This window comes from Hemitrygon akajei, chromosome 12 (genome assembly GCF_048418815.1).
Source record: "Hemitrygon akajei chromosome 12, sHemAka1.3, whole genome shotgun sequence".
Lineage (NCBI taxonomy): Eukaryota > Metazoa > Chordata > Chondrichthyes > Myliobatiformes > Dasyatidae > Hemitrygon > Hemitrygon akajei.
The window spans coordinates 31,170,249-31,187,839 of record NC_133135.1 but is presented as its reverse complement, the minus strand read 5'-3'; the positions used below and the strand labels follow the sequence as shown (position 1 = coordinate 31,187,839).

The window sequence follows — 17,591 nt, the reverse complement described above, 5'->3', positions numbered from 1 at the left end:
AGGCAATAAAGGTAAATATATTAATCATGCACCTCACACAAACATCTGAGAAAAACATCAGAAGTCACTTTGTCAGGGCTCCCTCACAGTTCATCAGGTAAATATATACCACAGTCAGAATAGGTTAAGGGCGGCATGACAGTGTAGTGGTTCGCACAATGCTTTACAGTACAGGCGACCCAGGTTCAATTCCCTCCACTGCCTGTAAGGAGTTTGTACGTTCTTCCTGTGACCATGTGGGTTTCCTCTGGGTGCGCCAGTTTCCTCCCACAGACCAAAGACGTACCTTTTGTCGGGTTACTTGGTCATTACCCATGAATCGGGGGATTGCTGGGCAGCGTGGCTCAAAGGGCCAGAAGGGTCTATTCCCCACTGTATCTCAATAAAAAAATTCATGGTGAGCGAACAGCTCTCATTCAGAATTGAACAGTCAAGCTCATCTAAATAACCAGCAGCTGAAGGGGATAAAGAAATTTAGGTAGACTTCTAGTTCCTGAGTAACTGTCAGATATTAACAGAAACAAGAGTAAAAGTAGTCTATCTTCTGTTTTTGCCCATAGAAGTAGCAGCACCAAAGAGCCAACAGACCAGCGATGCCTCTGGGGTATTAGTGCTTGTGAGAGAAGCAAGGATGTAATTAAGTGAAAGACACAGAGAGAGTGCAGTCGCTGGAAATCTGGAACACACACGAAGAAAGCTTAAGGAACTCAGCAATGTCTACAGAGGGGAATGAACAGTCAATGTTTCAGGCCGAGACCCTTCATCAAGCTCGAAATGTCAGCTGTTCATTTCCTTCCATAGATGCTGCTGATTTGCCGAGTTCCTCCAGCATTTTATGCATGTTGCTCCCTCTATTCACTGCCTGGTCACTTATCTGTCTAAATAGCTTTTAAACATGGCAATTATGTCTGTTTTCACCATCTTCAGAGGCAGTAATTTCCAGGACCTACCTCTCTCAGTATAAAAATAAACTTGTGCAGCATATCTCTCTTAAACTATCCCCCCTCCCCCCCCCCCCACCCCACCCCACCACCTCATACCTATGCCCTCCGGCAATGACATTTCCACCCTGGGAAAAAGAATTTGAATAAAGCAGTAACATGATGCAGGTGGAAATGAGCTTTAATATTTAAAGGACTTAATATTTGCAGGGCAAAATATTAGAGATATTCCCTTTGTCTTCCCCATCTTCCCTACTACTTCTCTCTGCTTTCTCAGGTACAGTGAAGAGTCCCAAACATGAAACGTTAGCTGTTTCTTTTTCCACTGATAGTGCCAGACCTATCGAAATTTTTCAGCAATTTCTATTTTAATTACAGAAGCAGGAATTAGATTCCCTATTCAAAATAGGGGCCAAGGGGAGCTTTTCTACAGTTCAGTGTAGCTTTGTTTCATTGTTAAAACACTTTTTATCACCACTTTCTCTTTCATAACTTTGTATATATGCTGAGTGAATTTAAAGGGTAGGGGTTCAGCTCTGAAACTTTAAAATGCTTAAACCAAGATACTAAAAAGAGCCACTGAATCAACTGAACATGCATTTTAAATTTACCTCAGAATATTAAATGCAATCTTTTCTTCAATATAAAAACTGACTCCCCTGCTTGTTTATATTTTCTGTTCAATTTCATGGATTAAGTCAATTAAAAACCCTTAATCAGCCCATTAGCTATAAAGCCCTGTAAATACTAAACAATAATACAGTCAAATTTTTTGATTCACAATAGTGCAATCATGCCACAGAAAATTCAACATGCATAATGTAACCTCAAAATATTTTTAGGAAATGTAAAGTACAATTACAGAACGTGTGTTTCTGGCACTTACTGCCAATGGATAAAATACTCTGATCCATCAGGATTTAGTGCATAAAACATTACCAAGATCATAATAATGCTTACGTTCCGGAATCAAGCTTCAGCAGAAATCCCAGTCGATCATATTCTAGAAAAATAGAAAAATCACGTAATTAAACAAACATATTTCCCTACCTGCTTACTATAAGTTAGAATAACTAAGCTTGATAGTGGTTTATTTAATTCAGAAACCATTTTCAGTTTCTCCCCAAGATTTCCAAATATTTCTAGAATCTTCAAAGAATTGTTTTCTTACCAATATTCAATACTCAAAAAAAACTCATATAGCACAATTCACATAAGACTGAAAGGATTTTTGGTTACATCAATATCTACTATTGTAGATGTATTGCCTAAAGACCCACATTCAATAATCCAGAAAGAGCCTCCATCATCAGATGTCTGAATGGCCCATGAATCAATGAACACTACCTCATTATTCCCTTGCTTCTTGAACTACTTACTTTTGTAATTTATAATAACTCTTATGCTTTTGCATCATAGTGCTGCTGCTAAACAAACCTCATGTCATATTTTTTTTTTGTGTGCCATACTCTGCCAGAGCCTCGGTGACCACTTTTTTTTCCAAGTGGTTGTCTTGGAGGAAAGAATCTGTGAGTGGTCCCCCACGTCCTTCTCACAGCGCAGTGTTTTGTTTTTCCATGAGGCCGAGTTGCGAGCTCAACACTCAACCCAGCAAGGATGGAAAGCGTGCGGCTCAACTGGATTCGAACTCAGGAACCTTTGCTCCGGAGTCCGGCGCTGATATCACTGCACCACCAGCTGGCCCTCAAGTCATATAAGTCAGTTATAAAAATGGGCAGCACAGTAGAGTAGCAGTTAGCACAACGTTTTACAGTACCAGTGACCTGGGTTCAATTCCTGCCGATGTCTGTAAGGAGTTTGTACATTCTCCCCGTGACTGCATGGATTTCCTCTGGGTGCTCTGGATTCCTACCACGGTGCAAAGATGTACCGGTTAATTGGTTATCATAAATTGATTAAGCTAGGCTTAAATTGGGGCTTGCTGGATGGCGCAGTTCAAAGGGCTGGAAGGGCCTGTTCCACGCCGTATCTCAAATAAATAATGCTGATTCTAAATCCTATTTTGATTCTGATTTTTGGACTCTGATATCAAGTTAACCATGAGATAACATACACAAACTGTGTAATATTTCTACCAGCAGTAATTAACTCATCAAGTTAAATTTAAACAGGTCTTTTCTCATTTATACATCGAAACCTCCAAATTCCATCTAATTTTATCCATATTATTATATTCCTGAACAGTGGAACTTACCATCTTTTTATATAACATCACCATTGTTCTAACACCATGAAACATTTTCTATACTTCTTTTGAGTCTCACACAGAGTACGACAGCTTATGTTTGTTCATCACTCTATATACAATACATTTCAAAAAGATAGAAGGTATAGAAATGACTACAGGAGATTCTGCAGACACTGAGTCTTGAGGAACACACACAAAATGCTGGAGGTACTCAGCAAGTCAGGCAGCTTCTATGAAGAGGAATAAAGAACCAACATTTTGAGCCAAAATCCTAAGTGGATGCAATGGGCCACAGCAACATGCTGTGAAAGAAATAAACCAACATATGTCCCTGCTGACATTTCTCAATACTACAACGATTTGAGTCTGATACGTATAGAAAGTCTGTATTTGGAGAGCATGTTGGTTAAACCAATCATCAGTGCAGATGCTTAACAATATTCACACTCAGAAATAAAAGTAATGATGTTTATATAAATGAAGAAGAGAAATTTCAAGGGAAAGTTATGATATGAGAAAATGGTAGCAGAGGTGTCGTCATTGCTATTCCCTTGTGCTTGAGGCAGAACAAGTAGCAGCTTCCACATAAAGACACAGATCTTCCACCAATCTTAAGCCAACTGCCTGTTCTAGAAAGTTGCTGTTATCTAGGTTGGCTCTCAGGTGTATTGTTCCTCGGATAAACTGATTTAGTAAGGCTTTGTGCAGCACAAGGCCTTTTCAATCTTAACTGGTAAGCAGTGCCATCAGAATTGCATTGAGAACCAGTTAAAACCTGCCCTCAGGGCTGTAGACTTACTTCACCGTGTCAATGCCTGATCGGACAACGTCTGACCAGCTTTCAAAGCTATCAAAGAGCTGGACTCTCAGGGGACATTCATAAACATTCCAAACAAAAAAAAACTTCAGAGACAAAACACTTAAAAACAAGGAAGCATTTCAAAGCAAATATATTTGAATTGACTCAAATAAATAAAAAGGAAGTGACTGTTCCTACATCTTATGCCCGAAAACATTCTTTCCAGTTATATTCAATGAAGCACTAGACGTGTCAGGGGTCAATGGACAGATTTTCCAGTCTGTGCTGGGACAGCTGTGGAAGTTTTATTCCCTGAATGACTTCAGCAGGAGTCTAAAAGCCAAACACATTTGTCCCAGAAGCAGCCAACAGCTGTGTAGAACTTCAGCTCCTCTACCTATTCTCAGGAGTCCCAAACTTCTACAGAGTTAAATAGGTAAAAGCCAGCAGCTCTGAATGGATCTGCCAGCTTTTAGTTGGGAGACCTTACCCAATGGGATTTATCTTAATGCAAAGCCTCCTTGCCAAAAAAATGTTATCATTTCCAGAGCAGTGTCTTTCATCCAAAAATCAAGTACAAATGAGAAAAATGACTCTTCCTTTTAGAGAAAGTTTTAAAATAAATTAATTTACAAAATTCTCAATCCAATTCGGAAAAGCTACAGGTTGGTGACACAAAACTCAGCTTTTTTCTGTGTTCCTTCATGACTTCTATCCTTCCACTGACAGGAATACCTAGCCCAACAAGATTCAGAACAGTACATTGGCTTGGGGTTATCCTTCAGCACGAGCAAACCAAAAGGTGTGGAATCATCAGCCTCTTGCGTACACAAGTCTTGTGTACTTTTACACAGTCCCATTGCACAATATCAATGCTTGACTTTTCAAGTAGTCCAATAACCTTTAAATATCAGACTTGATCCTGTCGATTCATTCTCAGAGGCCAGGTGAACTTCAAATGCAATATGAAAATAATATGGCAGACAGTGCTATACCCACAGCTCTTCAATATGAACAGATCTTTATACCTTGTTGCTTCAGCAGAGTAAGTTACAAGCATTGATTAGACCAAATATGGCCAAGACCTATGGCCCAACCCTGCCTGGAACATTCTGATGGCCTTGAGGTAGCCTACTATCAAAAGCCTTTGAACTACCTTTGAAATATATCTGATAATCAAAGATATTTAAAACACCACACTAAGCCATTCCAGGAGAAGAATTAGGCCATTTTGCCCATCGAGTCTGCTCCGCCATTTGATTACGGATGATCCAATTTTCCTCACTGCCCCAACAGGATCACAAGATATTAATTAGATTAAAAATATTAAAATCAAAAGCTTAAATACCCAATACTGAAGAAAATTATTGTAAGACAAAAAATAAAAGGAAAGTAAATAAGCTACTTACATACATACCTTTTGAAATCAAAGTCAGTCATTTCTTTCAAATGAATAGGGTCGAACTACTTTAAACTGAGGAGCTAGATGGAAAGTGGATCCAACCCCTCATTTCAATATACCGTATTTGAGTTCCAGCCAAGGACTTGGTGACGTCCATTAACAAGGAGGTAGTTCAGATGTACTGGAATCTAGCCTCCAATTCATTCCCAAATTCTGCATCTCCACATTCTGAGCAAATATCAGAGATAACTGACCAATGAGGATGATTTTACTGAAGGTTCTCTACAGAATGGCCAGAAAAAGGTAAAGAACATCTTAGTGCATAGCAGTTTACTATTTTTGAATTAACTGAGTCTTACAGGCACAAAGCTGAACCTATCAACTATCATATGCTATAATGATAAGGTTTCTGCCATACTTGGATGACATGGAATCGCTAAAAGGAACAGATGATTCAAGTAATTTGCAAGTAATTTTTGTTTACATAGAGGGTGCTTAGGTGCTTTGAGTTAAATTCATTTAAAGGGTAGCATACTCAATACACAATATTTAAAATAGCTGAGTATTTCATGGCATTGTTCTTTGTTGATACATGTTTAGATCTTAAAATGTTTTTGCATGCCAAGTTGCTGGAAGTGCTGGTCATTAGTAGTGCAGCAGGGTACTGATCAATCAACAAAGTACCTAAAATCAGACTGAAGGGTTGGAAATAAAAACCAGATCAGGTGTGAAGAATTTAGAGTGGACAAGTACAGTATGTTTTTCCTTCAGTATCTTGTAAACCTGTCAAGGTGATACAGCACTACATTAATATCATGGAGCTCACATCATAGAAATTCTCTAATGAAGTCTTCCTGGGAAAACCTACCTCAGGTTTTCCCCAATATCTCAATTCTGATATATTCATTTCCATCACTAGGATGGTACCCTCTGATGAAAATAAATATTTTCTCTCCCTTAAGTACCTCCTATTAGTTGTTTGCTATCTGTACATAATTTTTTGGCATTTCTTTTTGAAATAACTTTCATTTTTTTCTCAACTTGCTCCACCTCACATAAAAATATAGATTTTTAAAAGTCTTCAATCTGTGACTGATATTGTAAGTTATGAAAATGCTGTAGGATACTCAGGAATGTGAAGGGACATTTTACTCATTTTTATAAGATGCCCTTTTATATGTATTTTTCCTTGCTTCTTTTGCTTCTTTGCTTCTTTTAGTCAAAATAGAATTAATACTGTATGCATTATGTTAATACTTGGAGCAAGAAAGATATTACACAAGGAAAAGGATAATTTTCAATACTTTGCATGGTCTCCAACTATTTCCTTTTATGTTGTAACAAAATCAAAATATAATTGGAAATAGGAAACGTTTTAAGATAGATTTAAGGGGAAGAATTATCATTGCTTTTGAAAATTACTTTCAGGATGGAATTCTCATTCCAATCAATATCTTATTAAAGTAAAAATATTGAGGAAATGCTGCTCTGTTACAGGGGGCATCTTTCAGATGAAGCTCAAGCATTAAAAGATCCCACTGTACTACTGTCAAGGAAAGGAGTTAACTCCAGTACCTTAGTAAATATTCATCTCTCAATCATAATTAAAATGATTATTCTATCTCTTTATGGATGTTGTGCACATGTTAGCTGCAACATTTCCTACAATATCAAACAGTGACTTCACTGGACCAGTGAGGTACTTCCACAAGTGTTTTGGAACATCCTTAAAAAGATGCTAAAGCTGTTTAAGAACTGCAAATTATTTCTAAATATTTTAGTCACTCAACACTGGCATAGACACTTGGACAGCATTAATTTTCTTTAAACCACTAGAATCCCCCATCAGATTACATTCCGTAACATTCATACCAATCTCCCATCTCACGCCAACTTCTCCCCACTACCAAACTTGGAAAATTTTGCTATGCAACAATATTGTTCATTTCCAAGATCACAATTTTGAAATTACCCTGGGACACTGACAAAGGCACAAACATCAGAGTAATATTCTGATATATTTGAGATGATTAATTAAACTAAGGGCACTTATTGTCTTTGTCAATTTTATTTTTTGTATGACAGCCATCAGACCACACACGGAGGAAAAACAAAAAAAGCTCAGGCAGACGAAGTTACCTCCAGGCACTTTTAACTCTAGGAATAGTCGTATTAAACATATTAGCCCAAAAGTGTTTATACAAGGAGCTGTCACCACCTGGATCCAAGCACTCTTTCCTGTTCCACACAGAGCAATCCTTGTGATATTTCTGTCAATCTCTTTAAAGGGAGTCACTCAGAACACTGACACATGATGACAATGCTCACTCAACATGTGATTACAGAAAAGTACCGTCAATTGGGACAGAAGAAATACTCATTCTACACAGAACACTGTACAGTACATCTCAAGGAAACAGAAGAGACATATCCATTAAAATGTGAGAGATAAAGTTTGTTTTGATGGTACCATCTGTAAAAGTAATACAATTTTTCTATTCATTAAAGTGCTAAGTGCTAAACTGCAGTACAAACAGTACCTATAATTTTTTTTAAAGTGAAAGGTAACATAAAATTACTCTCTCATGCTTTTAATGGAGAAAAGAGCCATCTAAAATGCATGATCTTTTGAAAACAAGAATCTAATTATGTTTTTTTATCAATTCATGAAAACCAAACCTGAGGAGAACAGCAACTTATAATACTGAAGGGGAAACTATTCTAACAAGCAATTTTTGTGTAGAACATCTTATGAATGAAGTAGTTAGACTAATCTAAAGCCACTTAGATCTCATTCTTCTAAAAGTTGTTTTGTAATACTTTAATTCAAATATAAAATGCATTAAAATGATTAAATATTACAACAATACTTACTGTAAGCCTTATACACCAATTCCATTGACAAATTGACTTTTGGGAAATACATCAACAGAGAAACAACAATGGTGGAAGATGAAGCTGGAGGCCTTTTGTAGGAATATTGCACTGATTTATCTGTTACAAATAATGCATCACTCACAAATGGATGTGTATGTATATGATGGTCATGATATAATTAACTTCACGATTCTGGGAGAGGTTTGATGGACCAGCTCATCATTTCATGTACAAATGATCACATGTAAGAACCAAAGTCCCAATTGTCATTATATGCATGCATCATAGCATTACTGATTACTCTATTTTTTATAGGTAAAATAATAAGTAAATTCTAATCACTTCACTTCAGTTGTGTCCAATCTCACCTGATGAGCAATAAATTATAGCTATTTTTCCCACTACCATTTCCAAATTTAATGACACTGGTATTGAATACTGGAAGATAGAAATGAGGAACTTAGCAACAAATGAAGGTTTTGTCATAAAATGGTCCACTGAAGGAGAATTAGGTTTTTTAAAAATTGGGATATAAAGAGTGTTAGCCTAGAAATTCCTTCCCAGAATGCAGAAAACAGAACCTCAGCAATGTTGACATGGGCTCCATCCAGCACAAGTAAAACTGCCACTAAATTCAGGTCTCTTGAGAGTCTAGCAATAGATTCAATTGACTTCCACACAGAGTTTTAGTTATGACTAAAAAATATTGTTACAGCATAAAACTCACAAAAAAGCATCAATATTAGTGCAATATAATTTTCAGCTACAATGGTTTGAAAAATGCCAATTTTCATTTACCCAACATTTTTACTTAAACCAAAGTACTTACAAAACTTAGATCCAAAATGAATGATGCTTGGCTATAACACTGCACTCTACAGCTTCATTACTTTTAATTCAAGTTGCTCACATTTAAGACTGAGCCTCCCTTACAACTTCAATCACTTTACTACATCCTGATTGTCTTCCAGTGGGTATCTATATACACATGATACTTCACATGCCAGATGGTTTAAAGGTGGCTTGTAACCATCGGTGACAAGGCAGAGAACTGAGTGAACCATGTGGCAAGAGATAGGAGGCTATAATGGCCCCTAACCAACGAGATTTTATAGGAACCCAGTTTCATTGCTGAGCATGTCTACTGACTTTGCCAATTTGATTGCAAAAATATATCTTAATAACATTAGGAAACTGGTTTCCCAATCAAGACCATTATCTGTGATTATCACATGGTGAGCACAAGTCAAATTCTGTTGCTTGCAATCTTGTTTAAAACTTCAAGAGTTTTATTTTTGGAGATATCCACAGGCATCTTACAAGAAAATTTGGACCTTTTTTTAAAAAAAGTACTAATATTACAATACAATGGACCTTATTAATGATGATTTTACCTTGAAATCAGAGATAACAATAAATCAAATAATAAAAAAGAGGGACAATAAGTTTCCCCATTTATCTTACAGGTAACTTTACTGAAACTATGTATAGGTCATGATACAAAAAAGTCAACTCACCTTCTCGAAATGGTGAATTTTAATATGCATAGCATTTTTTTATTACCTAGACATATGGCAGATATGTGATCCACAGTATTGAATTACGAAAGCAAACAAAGCCACACACAGCCACATAGTGCTCGTTATGCCATCCAATATCAAGAATTATTTCTTTTCTATTTTATTTGCACAAGTTTATCCTACATTTCAAAGTTGTCATAACAGTGCACAGTATCTACAGCCCACAGTAAAGGGCTGTCAAGTTCCACAGTATTGAATTACTGAACCAAAAAGTGAAATTAAATGAATTAGATTGTACTTAGGTACAAGGTATAACAAAGATATTATACACCTGTCGGGGGGGGGTCAAAATAATAAAAAGAATTATTTGGGCCTTTCTTGCAGACGTCTTTTGCAACGACAACATCTCTAAGATGTGGATTTATACATTCAATTCTTTCTGCTGAGGTTCAGCCTCTACTTTACTAGTATTAATGAGACCAAAGCTAAAAGCTATAAAAGTACCAGGCAAATCCATTGAAGTAATTAAAAATAAGAAATATGGTCCAAAGATGAGGATGTAAAATTATAATAACTTTAAGGTACACCAAATATTAAATAAAAGAAAGTGGACCAAAATAGATGATATAGTTCTTCATATTTGAATTATCTTGTTCACAAACTAAAGTCAACTGGAACAATTCTGAAGTTATATGAATCTGCAGGAAGTGGAGGGATATGAATCATGTGCAGGCTGAAGGAATTAGTTTAATTAAGCATCATTAGCTTAATTAGTTCAGCATGACATCATGGGCCAAAGTGACTATTCTTCTGTTGCACTGTTCCTGTAAATCAGGTTGATGAAATGAGATGGGATGGGAGATTGTGGAATTGCCAGATTATCTCAATGGGTAGACTTCTATGAAAGTACCAAAAAGCACAGGGGAAAATCCAATCTAAGAAGATGAATCTACTTTGGATAATGTGTGTAAGAACACTGTCTACTGAAGGGATAGCAAGGAGAGAACAGGAGAGCTGTGGTACTAGGACCTCTAATCATTTCAGAATAATGATTTAGAACCAATACATTGTGTAAAAGGAAATTAAAAGGGACAGTGATTGTTATGCCATTAATTCTTGAAACCATGAAAGGATTAAAAAAGTATCATTCTTGCTGAACAACAGTCAGAAAATGAAGTTTATCATGCCGAGTACGTATGACACTTGAGACTAGGCTGGTGTAAAGTGTAAGAGGAAACAGTTAAAGTAAATTAATTTGGGAAAGTTGGTCAACAGACTAAAGACAATTGCTCTTTGAAGTTTTGAAGATACAGTATACACAGAGAGGATGGGTGACATGTCATTGTGGTAAATTACTGGACTAGTGATCTAGACACATGGATTAACAATTCAGAGGGCAGATTTAAATCCTACTGTATTTAAATACAGTTAATGAAGTAAATGAAGTTCAGTTAATGAAGTTCATTATCATCAGAGAAGAGTCAGGACGAAGGGTCTCGACCCAAAACATCGAATGTACTTCTTCCTATAGATGCTACGTTCCACCAGCATTTTGTGTGTGTTGTCTAAACCTACTGGCTCAGTTCACTCACAACTGCTCTCTGAAATCACCTGCTAGATTTCTCAAAGCCAACAAAATCACAAGATGAATAAAACCAGCCTGACAACCAGCATCAACCTAAGTACTAAAACTAATAAAAATTTGTGAGTACCTTCATGAAAATAACTACAGCAATACAAGACAGTCACCTACCATCTCCTTCAGGGAAAATGAAGGGATGGACAAAAATGACTGATAGTAATATTCTTATACCATAAAATAATTTAAAATAAATCATTACTACAAACTTAAGAATCATCTTTATGAAGTTTTGCACAAAACTAATTCCTTCAATGGTGTTCTCTCAATAGCATTTAATAATCCTCCCAAATCAATTCCTTCCTCTAGTGTTAATGAAGAGAAAACTGTTAACATATCTAAATAACCTGAAAAACCTGTTAAGTCTATTTCACAACAAACATTCATTGAAGTTTTTTCAAGAGGTCCCAGAAGCCAAATAGATCTCCCAAAATCTAATTCACTCTCACATGAGAAATTATTTTTACAACTCCACCAACCCAAGTCTTGTAGACTTAAAACAGCAAACCTGATTTTTGTTATAACAACAAAAAAAAGATCATTCAAGATAGTAACAATTTATTTTTCTCAATTAAGGAAGTAAGAAAATTGATAAAATATAGCCAACTTCTTTACAGCTCAGCAAATAGCTTTATTGGGATCACAGGATTTATGCACATAGACTATGACTCAAATACTCCTAAAGTTATCTTTTAAAATGGTAGTATTTTATGTGGATGTGTTAATCTTTATAAAAGGCTTTAGAATACTAATCCCATAATTTAGTTTCTCTTGTTTGCCCTTTGAAAGAATTCTTTACATGTGATTGTGATAAGCTATACTGATAACAGTACTTTTGTTAGACACTAGTGTGACTTTGATCCTGGTTGACAGCTACCCACTGTCAGAATAGAGGGGAAAAATAACCTTGGATCCAATCCCTGCAGGCAAAATTTGCCACTTCAACACCTGCTCCGAAATCTGGACCTTGTCTCTCCTATCCTATGGTTAGTTGAACAAATTATAAGTTATTTCATAGGCTGAATTAAATTTGGTCTTTTCATTATTCTTAAGACCATATCTCCACCTTCTCTAAAAATATTAAGCACATTTCAGTCTCAATATGTAGGTGCTGGAGATCAACTTTATTAGATACGCCTGTACATCTGTTCATTAATGCAAATATCTAATCAGCCATTTATGTGGTAGAATGAATAAAATCATGCAGACATAGTCAAAATGAATAAAATCATGCAGACATAGTCAAAAGGTTCAGTTGTTGTGCAGACCAAACATCAGAATGGGGAAAAAATGAGATCTAAGTGACTTTGACCATGGAATGATTGTTGGTGCCAGAGGAAGTGGTTTGAGTATCTCAGAATCTACTGATATCCTGAGATTTTCATGCATAAGTGACTAGAGTTTACAGAGATTGGTATGAAAAACAAAAAAAAATGCAGCGAGTGCAGTTCTATGGGCAAATACACCTTGTTCATGAGAGCGGTCAAAGGAGAACAGTTCAAACTGACAGGAAGGCGACCATAATTACAACACATTACAACAGTGGTGTGCCGAGAAGCATCTCTGAACATACAACACACTGAACCTTGAAGTGGATGGGCTACAGCAGCTGAAGACCACACTGGGTTCCACTCCTGTACCTAATAAGGTCATCACTGAGTGTATGTTCTAAGCTGTGGTGTACAGAAAACTAACATTTGTCTAATTTTCACCATAGCAGATACAATGATACCCATAGATTGCCCAAAATCAGGCTAGAACAAGGCATATTATATCAAGGCTGCACAGTGTACTCATCTGAAAATAACATCAGACATTAGCCAGAGCTAAGGAAATGGTGATGAATGTTAACTTGTTCAACATCAGTTACAGCTTTCTTATCTTCTGCAGAGGAAGTGTGACATCTAACAATAGTGATACTATCAAACTAGCTATAGTACATTGAACAGAACACCCCATGATGTTGCACTAACCCATGTAAACTTACTCCGCAATCAGTCAAACCTTCCATCCTACACAGCCTATAAAACTCCATTCTTTTACATACATGTGCCTATCTGAGAGTATCTTAAAAGTTCCTATTGAATCAGCCTCCACCACCAGCCCAGGCAGTGTACCAACCACTCTGTATAAAAAACCTACCTCTGACATCTCACCTAAACTATCCTCCACTCACCTTAAACAGATGCCCTCTGGCATTGGCCACTGCCCCCAAGGGAAAAATGTGCTGGGTATCCACTCTGTCTATGCCTCTCCTATGTTATACACCTCTATCAAGTCACCTCTCACCCTCCTTCACTCTAGCTCACTCAACATTTCCTCATAAGGGATGTTTTCCAATCCAGGCAGTGTCCTGATAAATCTCCTGTGCACCCTCTCTAAAGCTTCTGCCTCCTTCCTATAATGAGGCAACTAGAACTAGTGTTCCCTCCAAGACATATTTTGCTACTAGTACACAAAAGAATTTAAACAGCGCACAAGAGGTTGTCACCCTCTACCTTGTTGGCATGATAAGTATATTTCACAATCGTACACTATCACATTTCCTGTTCTGGTTCCTGTTGCAGACGGCGTTGACAATGTGGAGTTTGTGATGACTTGTCTGCAGCTTTTAGAACTGGCTTACTTATACTGTTTTTATTAAAGAAACTATTCAGTGTGCACAAGTTGTCGTCACTGAGCAAAAAATTGCACAGCACAAGATTTTTGTACACATTGGTAATTACAAATTAGAGTGAACAGACTAGAAATAAACACAATACCCCAAGTGCGGTCTAACCTGAGTCTTAAAGAGCTGCAACAATACCCCACGGCTCTTGAACACAATGCCCCAATTAATGAAGGCCAGCACACCATAACCACCTTGCTACCAGAGTAGCAACTCTGAGAAATCTATGAATTTGGACCCAAGATCCCTACAATCCTCCACACTAAGAATCCTGCATTAGCCTTGTACTCCACCTCAAGTTTGATCTTCCAAAGAATATTACCTCACACTTGTCTGGTGTCAACTCCATTTTCCACTTCTCCACTCAAATCTGCATTCTGTCTATGCCCTGTTGGAACCTATGACAACCTTCTACACTATCCACAACACCACCAATGTCCACTTCATCTGCAAACTTACTAGCCCACCCTTCCACTTCCTCATCCAACGCAGTTATAAAAATCATGAAGGGTAGGGACCCCACAACAGATCCCTGCGGAACACTGCTGTTCTGCAACTTCAGAGTAAATTTATAATCAAAGTACATATATGTCACCATATAGAACCCTGAGATCCATTTTCTTGTGGGCATTCAGAGTAAATACAAAAAACACAATAGAATTAATGAAAGAATACATCCAACGGGACGGACAGACAGCCAATGTGAAAAAGACAACAAATTGTGCAAATAAAAAAAAATAATAAATAAATAAATAAATAACAAATAAATATCAACAACATGAGACAAAAAGTCCTTGAAAGTGAGTCCATAGGTTGTGAGAAGAGTTCCGTGATGCAGCGAGTGGAGGTGAGTGAAATTATCTCCTCTGGTTCAGGAGCTTGATGGTTGATGTATAATTATTGTTCCCGATCCCGGTGGTGTGGGTCCTGGGGCTCCTGTACCTTCTTCCTGATGGCAGCAGCTGAAAGAGAGTATGGCCTGGATGGTGGTGGGTCCTTGATGATGGATGCTGCTTTCCTGCGACAGCGTTCAATAGTGTGTTCAAGTTGTAGATGTGCTCAACTGCGGGGAGGGCTTTGCCCACATTGGACCAGGCAGTATCCACTACTTTTGTAGGCTTTGCCATTCAAGGGCATTGGTGTTTACTTACCAGGTCATGATGTACCCAACCAATATACATCTCCACCACACATCTATAGACTTTCCATGGATCCCATCCTCCAATTCTCGGGAGCTTATCACATGGCCAGGAAGGGCACAAAGATCACCAACACTCCAGCAATTTTTTCCCGTAGTAAATTGTGGTATATCACATCTGGCACTGGGGACATATCTATCCAAATGATTTTCTAACACTGCTTCTTTCTTAACCTTGACATTCATGCTCCAGCACATTGCCTGTTGTACACCAATCTCACATTTGTCAAAGTCCCTCTCCCTGGTGAACATTGAAGCAAGTATCCATTAAGGAATTCCACTGTTCCTTCCATCTCAGGGCATGCTCGCCCTTTATCCCAGAGTGGTCCTACACTTACTCCAGTTATCCTCCTGTCTAACTCATTGGGGGTTTCCGTATTGCTACTAGCTAAAGCTTTTTCATGTCCCATTCTCGCTCTCCATAGTTACTTCCTTAGCTTCTTCCTGGCTACCTTACCACTCTCAAGAGCCCTGTATGATTTTTGGTTCCTAAATTTTAAGTGTGCTTCCTTCTTCCTCGACTAAATGTCCACTTATCATCAAGCATGGTTTCTTCATCCCACCAGCTTTTCCCTGTCCCAGTGGGACAATCCAGAACCCCGTGCAAGTGGTCGATAAACAACTTCACATTTCTGCTATATAACAAACCAATAAAATTCAAGAATTTGACAGACAGCAAACACTAAAATAAAATTTTATGTTTATAACTCAAGTTAGAGGTTGAGACTTTCCCATGGACTAAAGTAGAAAATGAAATATCGTAAAATATATAGTACGCAAAGTCTACAGAATTCTGAAATAATAACAACAAGCTCAAAACCCAGTGGACTTGTATTGTAACTTTATTTGTCATATAGTGAATCTACAGCCAGGAATCCACAGGAAATTAAACTGAACTGTTGAATATCACAAATAAAAAAAAATTGAAATTTACTATCTTTTAACTTACTCAGTCATTCTGCGGCCAAGGTTTTGGTCATAAGGCTTTATTCAAAGCAGTTTTATAATTCAGTGAAGTTTAAGTTGTCAATTCTTTGGATTATCTCTACTTTTTGAAATTCCTTCAACTTTTCCAAGTTTTATGAGTGAACAAGCATGTCCATATGTACTTGCAAACTATTACCATCACACACTGGATTTCAAATGTTAGGGACCAGGTTTCTCCTAACATTCCTTATTATCAATATTCCTATAGTTAAGTAATCCAATTCAAAACATTATCTTCAGATATTTTTGTGCAATATTTATAATTTAAAATTTTAAATCAAAACTACACTTTTGAAAGTGATTGAGTGAAAATGTTTAAACAGAAAAAGAAGTAACACACAAAAAATACTGAAGGAACTCAGCAGGCCAGCCCAGCAACTGTCAAAAAGAGTTAACAGTCAATGTTTCAGGACAATGTTTTCAGGACAAGACCCTTCATCAGGCCAGAAAAGAAGTGAAGCTTTAGTTCAAGTTTAATTGACAATGCAACCAGGTACCATATTAAAGAGAATTAATGCATGTTGAACTAACACCAGCCAGAAGTATGTAGGGCAGTCAGGATCATCAAATCAATCAAGATGCAACTGTAATTTAATACAACAATGGCATTGCAAAGTTCAATATTTCCATGCCTCAATACAGCTAACAACATTCAATAACAGGGAAGATCTATATTCCTGCTCTCTCTCTGAAAGGTCAAGAGCTACTTTAATTTTAATTGCTGTTGTAATTTTATTACCTATTGCTATGATTATTCAGATTTTTGTGCACTATGGAGACAACAGCATCCATTATCAAGGACCCCCACCATTCAGGCCATGCTCTCTTCTCACTACTGCCATCGGGAAGGAGGTACAGGAGTCTTAGGTAGCCACCAAGTTTTGCAACAGTTATTACCCCTCAAACCATCAGGCTCCTGAACACTGTGGCTAACCACTCACCTCAAAGCTGAATTGATTCCCCAACCTATGCACTATTTTAAAGGACTCTACAATGTATGTTCTCAGTATTACTGATTTATTATTTTTGTTTGATTTACACAGATCACTTTTGCACATTGGTTGTTTGCCAGTCTTTGTTTAAGTGTAGTTTTTAATTGATTCTATTGTATTTCTTTCCTCAGGGCAGTATATGGTGCCATGTAGCTACTTCGATAACACACTAGAGCTGAATACTAATGGGGGAAGAGGGACGCAATGAGCGTACATGCAAGTACCACACAAAAAACACTGCTGCGAAAAGCAGACTGTCTGTGAAATTCAGGCAATGCTTCTATGGATACTCTGCAGGGGTCCTGCAGCATTCAACATGAGCAGTGCCAGTGCTTTACAGCTTGCATACACACCGGCCA

General features: G+C 37.4%; 1 protein-coding gene across 13 annotated transcripts in view; it reads right to left on the bottom strand.

Annotated features, from left to right (window-relative positions):
- Window positions 1–17,591, bottom strand: part of LOC140736843 (CMP-N-acetylneuraminate-beta-1,4-galactoside alpha-2,3-sialyltransferase-like) — a 542,908-nt gene that overhangs the window by 288,009 nt on the left and 237,308 nt on the right. For all 13 annotated transcript variants that reach the window (XM_073062832.1, XM_073062835.1, XM_073062828.1 and 10 more), the window contains one exon: window positions 1,902–1,944. In XM_073062832.1, coding sequence (XP_072918933.1) covers window positions 1,902–1,944 — 43 coding nt within the window. The remainder of the gene's footprint in view (window positions 1–1,901; window positions 1,945–17,591) is intronic.